Consider the following 14,199-nt stretch of genomic DNA (forward strand, 5'->3'; position numbering starts at 1 on the left):
GCACTGAGCCCCCTTACATCAGAGTCCTTACTGAGCCCCCTTACATCAGAGTCCGCACTGAGCCCCCTTACATCAGAGTCCGCACTGAGCCCCCTTACATCAGAGTCTGCACTGAGCCCCCTTACATCAGAGTCCGCACTGAGCCCCCTTACATCAGAGTCTGCACTGAGCCCCCTTACATCAGAGTCCGCACTGAGCCCCCACTTACTGTAAGGGGGAGCTCTGTGGACTCTAATGTAAAGGGGAACACTGATTTAAGGGGGTCTCTGCTCACCAAAGTCCCCCTCTTGTATCAGAGTCCACAGAACACCCCTTAAATTTGTTTTATATACACATTGGAAGGCAGGAGAGAGGGTGAGCTTACTCACCCCAGGATGAGGCTCCGGAGCGGGCTGCCTGCAGCTTTTAAATCTTCCTTCCTTCACCCCAGGGATGTGTGGGCGGGGCAGACGCGGGGGGGGGGTGGGCAGGGCAGACGCAGGGGGGGTGGGCGGGGCAGATAGAGTAGAGGGGCGGGAAGAGGAGGAGCAGTGGAACTGTCAGCGTTGGCTGAGCTTTGTGTGAGAGAGACACACAGCTCAGCCGCTCAGCCAATCAGCCGCTATTGTAGCTATTGCGGAGCCCAGAGATGACACAGGCACGGCCGCATAGCGGTGGGTGAGCGGCGGCCGTGGCCTGTGTTAACCCTGTCCAGGCCGCGGGCGCCGCTTACCTCCCGCTCTGCGGCCTGATCATCAACAGGCTATGGAGCTGGAGGTCCCAGCCCACTGGGCAAATGCCCGGTCTGCCCTATGGCCAGTCCGGGCCTGGTTCCATTGCAGTGCATGGAGCGCGACTTGTCAGGCGGCTAAGTCACCTGACAGGTTGCCCCTGTGTGAACCAGGACTAAGATTTACTCTGAGTTGACCTTTTGTTTTATTAGACCTTTAACGAATGAACGAATCATGTCAAATTCATTCGTTATTTTTGCTATAATTTCTTTCGCATTAGTTGAAATTCGTTATTTTTTTTTTCTTCAGACATTCGGGTGCATCTGAATGTCCGAAAGATCAAAAATTCGGCCGAATTTCGATTCTTTACGAAACGAATTGCACATGTCTACCTCTCATGGTCCTACCTTTTTCGGATGCTAGAACGATGGAATTTTGGTCCCAAATTTATGGCCTCGCTTCAATCTCTTTGCAGCAATCCTGCAGCGCAAATATCTTTGTGGGGCCATAGATCGGATCAATTTGCTATCTCCTCTGGCACTCGTCAAGGGTGTCCGTTTTCTCCTCTATTATACATAATATCGATGGAGACCATCGCTATAGCGATTCGTCAAGATTCTAAAATATTAGGGATCACGAGTGGAAATCGAAACCACAAATGCGCTCTTTTCGCAGATGACCTGCTGTTATTTCTCACCTCCCCGCACACCACTTTACCGCAGTTGTTTTCCCTACTGGTTTGCTTTGGTCAGATTTTTGGGCCTAAAGGTCAACCCTGCCAAATCAGAGGCCATGAATATCAACCTACAGAATGCAGTGCAAAAAAGCCTACAGGCCCAGTACTCTTTTTTGTGCCAAACTACGTCACTTCCCTACCTTGGGGTAAAGTTGACCCCATAGATTTCTTCGCTACATAAAGCCAACTGTCCGGCGCTTTTTACCAAGCTGTTGGAGGATGTGAGGACTTGGTTTGATGCAACCTTGTCTTGGATTTGTAGGATTGGCTCTGTAAAGATGATGGTTTTGCCTAAAGTACTATACTATTTTAGAACCCTACCTATTTCAGTACCAACAGAGGCCTTCAGGCAATTTAAAACAAAACTCTTTAAATTTATTTGGGGTGCTAAGGGCAGTAGACTGGCCGGGCTACTATGTATGCACCCAAAGATTTGGGTGGCCTAGGGGTTCCGGACTTTCGGAAATATCATATAGCAGCCCAACTTACGCAGCTATGTCAACCACACTATACTTATTACAGGCCGGACTGGGTCATTTTAGAGGCCCAAGCATGCTCCCTGCTGCACATAGACTTAGTGCTTTGGACCCCCTTAAGATATTGAAAGGTCATTTTGTGCCCCACGCTCTCCCATTCCCTTAACCCTTGGACCTCGACTTGTAAGTGATGGCCTCTCTGATCCCCCCACACTCCAGTAGCGTTCTTATTCAATAACCCACAATTTCCTCCAGGAATGTCACCTGCTCAATTTAGCTGGTGGACGAATAAGGGACTTTATTGCATAGGAAACATCCTTTATTCATAGAGCTGTGCGCCCGCCTTCGTACTTTGTGCAGGATTTGGAGATGCCCCAGGCTGAGAGCTTCCGCTTACAACAAATACATCAATTTATTTGCTCCTTGCAGAACAAAAGTCCTGATCTGGTAGTTTGCACACAGTTTGATAACAGATATTATATTGAAAATATGACTAATCATGCCAAAAAACTGTCTTTAATTCGAGGATAGTGATCACATGAAGCCATTTATTCTCACATAGTTTTTTGGATCCTTTTAAAATCATAATGATAACAGAAATCACCCAAATGGCCCTGATCAAAAGTTTACATACCCTGGAATGTTTGGCCTTGGTACAGATACAGAAGGTGGCACACACAGGATTTCTAATTGACACTAATTGACACAGACACTAATTGTGATTTAAAAAGCCACAAATGTGAGAAATGAACCTTTAATTGCCATTTTCACCTTCTGTGTCTGTACCAAGGCCAAACATTCCAGGGTATGTAAACTTTTGATCAGGGCCATTTGGGTGATTTCTGTTATCATTATGATTTTAAAAAGAACCAAAAAACTATGTGATAATAAATGGCTTCATGTGATCACTTGAATAGTGAATAAAAGACAGTTTTGTGGCATGATTAGTCATATTTTCAATATAAATGCCAAAATTTCACAATTTCTACCAGGGTATGCAAACTTTTGAGCACAACTGTACTTGCTGTTATAAAGAGCATATCTCTTAAAATAACACCAATTACCAATTATGTCCTTCCCTTGTTTTCCTTCTATCAAATCATCCAGGTTGTATTCATTCTACCATGCAAGAAATAATATTATATGCCTGTCAGCAAACCACAGTAGACACACTTTGATTGACAAACCAAGACTCCCCCTAGATGTGTTATTCAATGATGAGACAAAAATGAGCTCACTTCTGATTGGTGTATTGCCACAAGTATAAAAGGGAAGCTAAAAATAATAGTCATACAATTAGCCAATGTACATTGAGGGACAATGGATTGTTGTCATATAATGTAGCTTTATACACTTTAGTGTGGAATTCTATATGCAGTACTTGCCTCTTGGTTCTATAGAACCTGGTACCCTCTCTAAAGTCACCATTTCACAAAATGACATCATGGCACGATACAAATGATCTTTGTGAAATAATCTGACAATCAGTGGAAAAGACAGCATATGGATTTGTTTGGTTACTAAATACATTCCTGTTGATGAATGTATGAATTCTGTTTCTGATTAAATTTATAGCTATGGCATGTAACTGGAACACAATGAAACTAATTCTGGCCTGGTTTAGAGCACCTTTTCTGACAGTGTCCTTTGTTTGATAACATTTTTTAACCACTTCAGCCCCAGAAGATTTGGCTGCTGAATGACCAGGCCATTATTTGCGATTCGGCACTACGTCGCTTTAACTGACAATTTCACGGTCATGCGGCCCTGCACCCAAACAAAATTGATGTCCTTTTTTTCCCACAAATAGAGCTTTCTTTTGGTGGTATTTGATCACCTCTGCGGTTTTTATTTTTTGCGCTATAAACAAAAAAAGAGCGACAATTTTGAAAAAAGCACAATATTTTGTACTTTTTACTATAAAAAAAAAAATATTCCCAATTTTTTTTAAAAAAAGATCATTTTATCGCAGTTTAGTTTGATAACAAATAAAAACTGCCAAGGTGATCAAATCCCACCAAAAGAAAGCTCTATTTGTGGGGAAAAAAGTGATCAAAATGGGTACAGTGTTGCATGACCGCGCAATTGTCATTCAAAATGCTATAGCGCTGAAAGCTGAAAATTGGCCTGGGCAGGAAGGGGGTGAAAATGCCCTGTATTGATGTGGTTAAGGTAGGAAAAAAAAAAGAAGCAAAATGAGCACTATTGTTTTTCAGCTGTACTATGGCTGTTGGCTACAAACGACTAACATACACATGTGTGGTATCTCTGTGATCGTCAGGAGCATGAGAATTTATTTTGGGTTCTTTGGTGGTAGGTTGTGGTAGTAGCATGAAATATACAGTTAAATTTAAAACAAAAACATTTTTTTTACTATTTTGAGCCAGTTTTGCTGCTGTTAGAGGGTGGCTACATTCCTTCTTCATGGTCCCACTGTATGTAAGGATGTAGCCACCCTCTCTTGCACGCTCCTGATGAACTGTGGGATTTGTAGTGTGTAAAGAGCAGTGTACATAAGAACCCTACAAGAAGGCAGAAAGACACAGTGACATACCTCCCAACATATTGAGATGAGAATGAGGGACACCTAATAGCAAATGTATGTCGGCATAGGACATGCCCCCTGCCACAGCCCCTTAAAAGAGAATTAACCAATAAAAATGGTTAATTAAATCCACGAGGGCTTTATTTTTAGCACTACTATTCCTTTATATCGGCTTTTAAAATTTACAAATGCAGCAATTTAGAAATTGGATGAAAGGTTTAGCACTGGGAAACTCTTTTTGAAAGATAAAAAATGCATTTTATATACAACTATAGAAATCAGACCAAAATGAGGGACAAATGAGAAGGAAAGAGGAACATTGCTCCAAATCAGGGACAGTCCCTCCAAATCAGGGACAGTTGGGAGCTATGCGGTGAGTAAATAGATGACATGATCACCAATAAGTAGTAGCTGTATATGGTAAGAATGAGCTCCGGCGTGTTCGTACACTCCACATGCAGAGCCCGCCAGGAAGCCGGCACGGCGCTGCGCTAATCACAGGCAGCGAGACATTTCCCAATCTCTACAGCCGCACATCGGGAAAATGTCGCACTGCCTGTGATTAGCCCAGCGCCATGCTGACTTCCTGGCGGGCTTTGCACGTGGAGTGTACGAACACGCCGGAGCTCATCCTTAGTGTATGGATTCTTTTTGTAATAGGAAGATGTAATTTGCTGTCACTTTAATTGATACATGAGGACAACCACAATTTACATACTTAGTTACAAATAAAACACGTGATAACACAAGAGAAGCATCTCTAGAGTCAGAAGCTGTGACCCCGCCATGAGGTGACAGCTGATGACACTCTCTGAGTGCACACGACAGGAGCCGCGCCACGTGACTCAATATCTGTCCCGCCCCTTCCCCGGCCTGGATTGGGTGACGTGTAATTCCTGCGTTATCCTGAGTAGTGTGTCGCAGGCTGTTGACGTAGTCCCCGGTCACCTCTAATCCTTGTATGAGAGTAGAATGTACCGAGCTCTGAGTACCGGCACACAGCGGGGGGTGAGGAGGCGGGCGTTGTATGTAGAGTGAAGTGAAATGAGGGCATTGTTATGGTGGGGGGCTGTGTGTGTCTTCTATTATATGTCATAGAAGAGGTCAGCTGTCTACTTTGTATCCTCATTCTCTCTGTTTTCCTTTATTGACTTTTACAATACGAAGACATACCACATGGTGTGAACATATAATGACATTCTCTCTGTTTTCAGTCCTCAGCCCTGCGCAGGCTGCTCAGCACATTGGTGGTGGCAGAACATGACACGCAGCAGCTCACCCCCATCACCCTCAATGCCATATCCGCTGCCAAGAGACTCGGAGGGGAAGTGTCCTGCCTGCTGGCTGGAACCGACTGCACCAAGGTGATCGGATGGCGATGTCTGCATGCTTCTCCTTATAGGTGTCTTCTTGTCATTTAGGTCCCTCTAGCCTGCACTTCTCCATCTTAACATCTGCATAGTAGTTCTGTTGTGGTGGAAGAGACCTTGTCACCAACTTAAATTGGTTCTAAAGGCAGAAGGTTTTTATCTTAATGCATTCTATGCATTAAGATAAAAAAAACCTTCTGTGTGCATTAGTCCCCCTAATACTTACCTGAGCCCCCTCCACCGATGTTGCACGAGAGACTCGGCTGCCGGGACTCTCCCTCCTGATTGGCTGGGACATACAGCAGCGGGTGCCATTGGCTTAATCAAAGTCAGTGTCAATCAAAGTCAGTGAGCCAATGAGCAGAGAGGGGGCGGGGCCGAGCCGTGGCTCCTGCTTGCTGTGGGGGCATTTAACAGGAGGGAGGGGCCAGTGAGGGACCCGAGAAGAGGAGGATCTGGGCTGCTCTGTGCAAAACCAACTGCACAGAGCAGGTAAGTGTAACATGTTTGTTACCAGACTTTAGTATCACTTTAAAGTCTAAGTTTACCTAAAATAAAAAAATCAGTACAAGGGACATTACTTACTTTCCATGAGATGTGTTTCTTGTGCTGCTTTTCACACAAATCTTCCTCCTCCAATGCCCCCCCCGGTAATATTCCAGCATGGTGGAGGTTGATATAATTAAGGGGCTGTAACAGGTTCTCATCAAGGGCGCGTAATCATGCCCACCCTTTCCACCTAGCTGCTCTGTTCATAGAAGCCGTACATATTGTATGAAAGAAACGTGATCTATGAATGGAGGGGACGGACCTATCACCCATCCACCATTCATAGATCCTGTTTCATTCATAGAATCTGTAGTATGCCTTCAGTGAATAAAGGAGCTGAACGGAAAGGGTGGCATAGTTGAACACTGTTGATGAGAGCCCCTTAGTTTTTAAAGGATAAGTTCACTTTTACAAAAAACTTTTATTTTTATTTTTTGTTAGGGACCTGTAAGGCCTTACACCCACAGTCAACAGATCCACAGAAAACTGTGAATGGATGATGCGGGTGGGCGGTGCCCCACAGCCACGTTTCTTTAAATTGTGAGAGCGAGCGTGTGCAGAAGATCCCCTGCTCGCTTTCAAAATGGGGACTCGGGGGGGACAAAGTGCATATAGTACTTTGTTCCATGTTTCTAAGTGCTTTTTAACCTTAGTTATAAAGTCCGACCGGCCCTCCTGCTGTGGCTGATATGACAGCAGCTATGAAGGAGATGGCTGATTCATAAATGGGGTGGGGGGGAAACAAGTCAGACTCTATAACTAAGATTAGAAAGCACTTAGAAGCATGGGACAAAGTACTGCATATACTTTGTCCCTTAAGGGACAGAACTGTGATATAAAAATTATAATGATAGATCTTCTTACTTGAAATTTTCTTTTTGAAAATCTATTTTTTGTTGACTTGCAATGTGTCTCTGAACTTGCTGGACAGTTGACACTCCAGAAAGTTTCATATCTGCACAACATAATTTTCTCCTCTTCTCGGCATGTCTAATAATATCTGTGCTGATCCAACTCCTCTTCCCCTCTCATGTAACTTTTCATGTCGCTGCTGGGGGAGAAGTGAAGGGTAATGCAATAGAGCATTGGTACACAACCTGTATCCCTCCACCTGTTGCAGAACTATAAGTCCCATCTTGCCTTTGGGAGTCATGCTTGTAACTGTCAGGGCCTTGTAATGCCTAATGGGACTTGTAGTTCTGCAACATCTGGTTGAGCACCCATGCAATAGAGCAGTGGTCTCCCAACTGGGGGGCTGGATGTGGCCCTTTGCTTGCTTTTATCCAGCCCTTGGGGCATTATTCTCTCCACTGTCAGCAACATAGTTCCTGCCACTGACCAACATTGGGGCACCATTCCTCCCACAGACACCGATGACGGGGCACCATTCCTCCCACAGACACCGATGACGGGGCACCATTCCTCCCACAGACACCGATGACGGGGCACCATTCCTCCCACAGACACCGATGACGGGGCACCATTCCTCCCACAGACACCGATGACGGGGCACCATTCCTCCCACAGACACCGATGACGGGGCACCATTCCTCCCATTAATACCAATTATGGGGCATTGTTTTGCCTCTCTGACGCCAGGACATTTTCTACTCTCACTGGCCAAAGTGCAGCCCCCCTAAATTTTGAAGGACAGTACACTGGCCCTTTGTTTAGAGAGTTTGGAGACCCCTGCAATAGAGTTTCGCTTAAGTGGCAGTCTTGAGTCTTTGGGTCTACTGATATCCCATCTGAGATGGTGGCACCCAGCAGCAGTCTCGGGGTCCATTCACACTAGCCCTTGTGGTACAATGAAGTGGCTGGTGTGAGGTCCGTTGGGACTGGTGATGCGCTGATCTTGGTGCATTGCACTGTTTTTTTCAGTGCACACCACTGCGACGCAGGGGTGTGAACTGGGCACACAGGAAACAAAGCATTTTGTCTTGTCATGTGGTGGGACTGCTGTAATAGCCGCCCAACTCAGTCCCACTGCATCAGATGTGATATGACCCCTTAAGGCTTTCGGATGTCAACTCGAGATGCTTTTACCGGTAAATAACATGCATTGAAAGGTTATTGTTAAAATAAATGGTTTGGTGACAGGGTCTCTTAAACGGAACTAAAGTCCATGATACTTACCGCTCCTTCAATAGGCCAATGTCCCTCACTAGTGCCAGCATCTTTTACCTGGCTTCTTCTGGGTGCTGGTGTGGGAAGACATCTCTGCCTGCACATGTGCAGGAGTTTAGTCATCCCAGCACACAGGATCTGTGCTGAAATATAATCAAAGCTGCATTTGTGTAGCTGAATGTACGTTCCAAAGAAGATTGTTAGCAGGCAGGTAGGTTTATTTTGTTGTAGAGGAGACCAGTCTTCAAGCTCTTTTTCTTTTTAAGAATATATAAAGACTTTAGTGTCCATAGTCAGGACAAATGTGCACTTTGAAAATAAGCTGCTCCTGCAGAACAATAACTTGGACTCTCCCCTCTCCCACTAAATACGTTGCTGAGAATCTAAGTTCTTGTTTTCAGGGGTAGCTTTATTTAAAGTTTTACAGACAGAGCTGTTTAAAAAAAAAAGCATTTATTATTTATTTTTGTTTTTTGGAGCCTGTAAAGCATTGCACTCACAATCAGCAGATTGCTGGTGCCATGCAGGTCTCCTGCAGTCCTGTTCAGTGTACCTGTACGGGCACGCAGATACACTGACAGGAAGAATGAATGAACTACCACAGATATCTGCGTATGAATGACTGCCGTGTGGGCGGAGCCCTGCACTTCTGTCCTGATATTAAAAATTGACAGCTTCTCCCTGTACTGCAGTCAGGGGGGGGGGGGGGGGGTGCAGTGGCTGCAGCATTGCCTGGGTGACCCAGAAGAAGCATGTAGCATTCAAAGCCATAATAAAGGTACTGATCTACAGTACATATGTCACTTACTACTCCAGGATAGCGACTAAAAAAGTAGTGGAAAATAACATACCAGGATTAGAATTCTCTCTTTTATTAAAAAAAAAAGAGAGTGACATTTAGTGTCGGCTGTGTCCAATGAGAATGAATTGACAATCACTTGGCTGAAAATAAAGATCCTTATCTTTGTGTTATTGCCTTATGAACTGAGCCTATTGAATCAACATGTCCAATCCTATTTAATTTGTTCATAAACGACCTGGAGGATGGGTAACAGTTCAATCTCTGTATTTGCGGATGATACTAAGCTAAGCAGGGCAATAACTTCTCCGAAGGATGTGGAAACCTTGCAAAAAGATCTGAACAAATTAATGGGGTGGGCAACTACATGGCAAATGAGGTTTAATTATATGTATAAACATGTCAAATAATGCATTTGGGTGACAAAAATATGAATGCAATCTATACACTGGAGGGAGAACCTCTGGAGGAATCTAGGATGGAAAAGTACCTGGGGGTCCTAGTAGATGATAGGCTTAGTAATGGCATTTAATGCCAAATATTGGCATGCATTAAAAAGGGGATCAACTCCAGAGATAAAGCGATAATTTTCCCGCTCTACAAGACTCTGGTCCGGAGGCACCTGGAGTATGCTGTCCAGTTCTGGGCACCAGTCCTCAGGAAGGATGTACTGGAAATGGAGCGAGTACAAAGAAGGGCAACAAAGCTAACAAAGGGTCTGGAGGATATTAGTTATGAGAAAAGGTTGCGAGCACTGAACGTATTCTCTCTGGAGAAGAGACGCTTGAGAGGGGATATGATTTCAATTTACAAATGCCATACTGGTGACCCCACAATAGGGATAAAACTTTTTCGCGGAAGGGAGTTCAACAAGACACGTGGCCATTCTACTGCGTAGAGGGTTCTTTACTGTAAGAGTGGCAAGGATGTGTAATTCCCTCCCACAGGCGGTGGTATCAGTGGGGAGCATCGATAGTTTCAAAAAACTATTAGATAAGCGCCTGATGACCACAACATACAGGGATATATGTAATACTGACATAATCACACACACATAGGTTGGACTTGATGGACTTGTCTTTTTTCAACCTCACCTACTATGTAACTATGTCAGGAAGGGAATTGACACCTTCATAAGGAGGGATTAGTAATGACATCCATGTTTTTTTTTTTTTTTCAGCACTCTTGGGAATTGTGCATTTACATGTACCCTGAAGAGTTCATATGGTACCATCTCACCACACGTCCCTGTGGTTTCTTACTTGGCTACTGCTGTAGGCATGTGGAGTTTGAGATGCTAACTGATGAACTGACCAGAATGATATTTTTGTTAACTTCTCTTTATTACATTTCTAGGTAGCAGAGCAGTTATCAAAGGTTGAAGGAGTTTCCAAGCTCTTTGTAGCGCAACATGAAGCATATAAAGGTTTCCTACCAGGTGAGAATTTGATATTTTAAGAAGTGCAAATGCCACAAAATGATTGTATCCTATTTATTTTTCTCACTTTGTAGTCTGCATTTTCTCGAGCATTAAATCCTTGACATACTTCTAATATTACATGTACATCTAATGTACATTATGCACAAATTAACTTGTATACTTGTGCCTTGATTGTGAAAGTAGCTTAGTGCTATGCAGTAATAAAGCATACCTTTGCTTCAGCTGTAGATTGCTTTTGTCTAACATTTAGTTCATACAGCTTTCAACACAATTCAAGAGGATCTCAGACTTTTGTGCAATATTTAAAATCTAAAAATCTGAATGGGGTTCTCGATTGTAAAAACAAAAGAAAACCTTTCATATTTCTGATTGTGTTCAGATTTACCTTCACTCCTGTTCAGTTGGTGGTGGGATAGAAAGTGAAGGGGAATCTCTAACTGATCTGTGGATAACAGTAAAACCTCAACAGGTACAGCGGTTGAAACCCTTCCCCTCTCTATCCAAAACTAAGAAAAAACATTTGTTTGGCTGAACATACTTAAAAGATTACCTCATACTTAAAAGATTACTTAAGGATGTACCTCTGTCTAAGCCCTGCAGCTTGGATTGGGCAGGAGTAGTGTTTGAAGATTTATACATTGTCTTGAATATGAGGAGATCTTGATTTGTTCTACTTGCGCTGTCAGTTAACAGGTAGTGGAAATCCAACTTTATTGTACATAAAAGTTTCAAGTACAAAATAAAAATAAAAAGATAGAGCAAACAGTGCTCAGGCAGCACAGTATTAAGTAAACAGAATGCCCATTTGGTACACTTATAGCAGGCATTGAAAGAGCAATTATACAACACAAGCTAATCTACAGACATAGGTTGCAGGTTACTAAGAAAACTGTAGATGGAAGTAGATTAATCAAAAGAAAAGGGGTTCAGCAAGTGGCCCCTAGCTCCAGTCAGTGCCTTACGTATTAGGTGGTAGAGTGCGATCTAAGTTCACCCATGGGTCCCAGATCCTATGAAATTGCGAGGGTAACCTCTGGCCTCATATGTCAGTTTGTACAATGGGAGTGCCTGATTAATAAGGGTAACCAAAAAGTTATGGTAGGGGGAGCTGGAGACTTCCAATGCATAGCTATGGATTTTTTAGCGTAGAAAAAAACTGGGAGTTTTTAGAGAGATTCATCATCTATATATCCAAACAGGCACCTTTTTAGGGGTTACAGATATTAGGCAGTTGGGTAATTGAACTGATGAAAGCAGTGACGTCTGACCAAAACGGTTTTAGGCTGGGTTCACACATATGAGAATTGGATGCAGGTTTCCTGCATCCGATTCGCATGACAGGCGAGTGTGACCGGTTCACACAGGTCCGGGGTGGCCGCAGTCCACATTCAAAAAGAGTCCTGTGCTTCTTTGGGTCCAATTCAGGTGCGAATTCAGACGAACATGTCATACTCACCTGCTCTGTGCAGTGGTTTTACACAGAGCAGCCCCAATCCTCCTCTTTTCAGGTCCCCGGCTGGCGCTTGTAGCTCCCCCTCTTCAGCCAGTGCCTCCAATAGCAATCCGCTTGCTCTGGGGGCACTGGTGCGTGCTCGCTCCCAAGCCCTGCTCTATGCATCCATAAGACACACAGAGCTGTGGCTCGGCCCCCTTCCCCGCTTTTTCCTCATTTGCTGACTGGCTGTGATTGACAGCAGCAGGAGCCAATGGTCAGCCAGTGAGGAATGAGAGACTTCGTGCATAGAATGCACAAAGGTAAAAAACCTTGAGCCTTTAAAACCACTTTAAAGGGCAAGTATAATTGCTGTCAGGTATTAAATGGTAGAAAATTCTTTTTAGTTTAGTGACTAGAGGGAGAGCACACTAGGTTTATAATTGCTCTGCGTCTTTTTGTCCCTATAGTGTTTCACCACTTGACCTCCAGAAAATTTACCTCTTCATGCCCATGCCATTTTTTGCGATCTGGCACTCTTACTTTAAGGGCTAGTTTACACTTGCTTCAAAACCATGGCTTCAGACATGGCTTTGTTAAAGCTCTCTGAACGCCAGTCAAAGCTCCCGTCGCTAAATAAAATGGTTAGTTTACAGTCCTGTTTACACCTGCTTTTGCCTGGGGCTTTGATGGGGCTTTGGTGGAGCTTTGATGGGGCTTTGGTGGAGCTTTGATGGGGCTTTGGTGGAGCTTTGATGGGGCTTTGGTGGAGCTTTGGTGGGGCTTTGATGGGGCTTTGGTGGAGCTTTGATGGGGCTTTGGTGGAGCTTTGATGGGGCTTTGGTGGAGCTTTGATGGGGCTTTGGTGGAGCTTTGATGGGGCTTTGGTGGAGCTTTGATGGGGCTTTGGTGGAGCTTCTATGGGGCTTTGGAAGCTTTGGTGGAGCTTCTATGGGGCTTTGGAAGCTTTGGTGGAGCTTCTATGGGGCTTTGGAAGCTTTGGTGGAGCTTCGATGAGGCTTTGGTAGAGCTTCGGTGAGGCTTCAAGCGAGCTTTGCCATAGACTTCTATGGAGGCTTGGAAGCACCACTGAAGCTACATGGGGTATAATTTTTGAAGCGAAGCCAAAGCAAAGCAAAAGCAGGTGTAAACAGGACTGTAAGCCAACCATTTTATTTAGTGACAGGAGCTTTGACTAGCGTTCAGAGAGCTTTAACAAAGCCTGTCCGAAGCCTTGTTGAAGCCGAAACAAGTGTAAATGAGCCCTTACTGAAGATTGTGCGATGATCTAAATAAAATTTTATGATTTTTTTTTTTTTTTTTTCCCACAAATAGTTTTCTTTTGGTGGTATTTGATCACCACGGCGTTTTTTATTTTTTGTGCTATAAACAAAAAAAGACAGACAATTGAAAAAAAAAATAGTTTTCACTTTTTCGCTATAAAACATCTAATAACGAAATCCAATTTCTTCATAAATTTAGGCCAATATGTATTCTGCTACATGTGTTTGGAAAAAAAAATCCCAATAAGCATATATTGGTTGGTTTATGTGAACATAATAGCGTCTACAAACTATGGTATATATCTTTTGGATTTTCTATTTTTTTTATTTTTTATACAAGTAATGGCGTCGATCAGCGACTTATAGCGGGACTGCGATATTGCGGCAGACAATCGGTCACTAACTGACACTTTTGACACTTTGCGGGAACCAGGGGAAGAGATGGATTCTAGTCCCTGGCACCCGCAGACCGGCTTTTACTGTTAAGAATCACAGCAGAATCGGCCCGCCGGTGGCGCGTGCCCCTGCAGGTGGAAGTGCAGGGTCACATATATATATGTATATGTGATCCTGCGCAGAGCTTCCGCCCTGTAGCAGTAAAACTGCTATAGCGTGGTCAGCAAGTGATTAACTTTGCCTTTCCATCTTTTGGATTTTCAGTGTGTTCTTTCTGAGCATGAACTGTTGCATGTTTGCAGTTCTGTAAGCTTTTAGTCATTTTGATATTTATT

The 14,199-nt window shown here is 43.9% G+C and overlaps 1 protein-coding gene across 1 annotated transcript in view; it reads left to right on the forward strand.

Annotated features, from left to right (window-relative positions):
* The first annotated feature begins 5,318 nt into the window (after positions 1-5,318).
* The window catches only part of ETFA (electron transfer flavoprotein subunit alpha), a 65,697-nt gene continuing 56,816 nt past the window's right edge, over positions 5,319-14,199 (forward strand). Inside the window, exons 1-3 of the mRNA XM_073619208.1 lie at positions 5,319-5,475; positions 5,682-5,831; positions 10,669-10,750. Of these exons, the coding sequence (XP_073475309.1) occupies positions 5,440-5,475; positions 5,682-5,831; positions 10,669-10,750 (268 nt within the window). The 5' untranslated portion in view covers positions 5,319-5,439. The remainder of the gene's footprint in view (positions 5,476-5,681; positions 5,832-10,668; positions 10,751-14,199) is intronic.

The sequence above is a fragment of the Aquarana catesbeiana genome, linkage group LG03, assembly GCF_042186555.1.
Source record: "Aquarana catesbeiana isolate 2022-GZ linkage group LG03, ASM4218655v1, whole genome shotgun sequence".
In the NCBI taxonomy this organism is placed as follows: domain Eukaryota; kingdom Metazoa; phylum Chordata; class Amphibia; order Anura; family Ranidae; genus Aquarana; species Aquarana catesbeiana.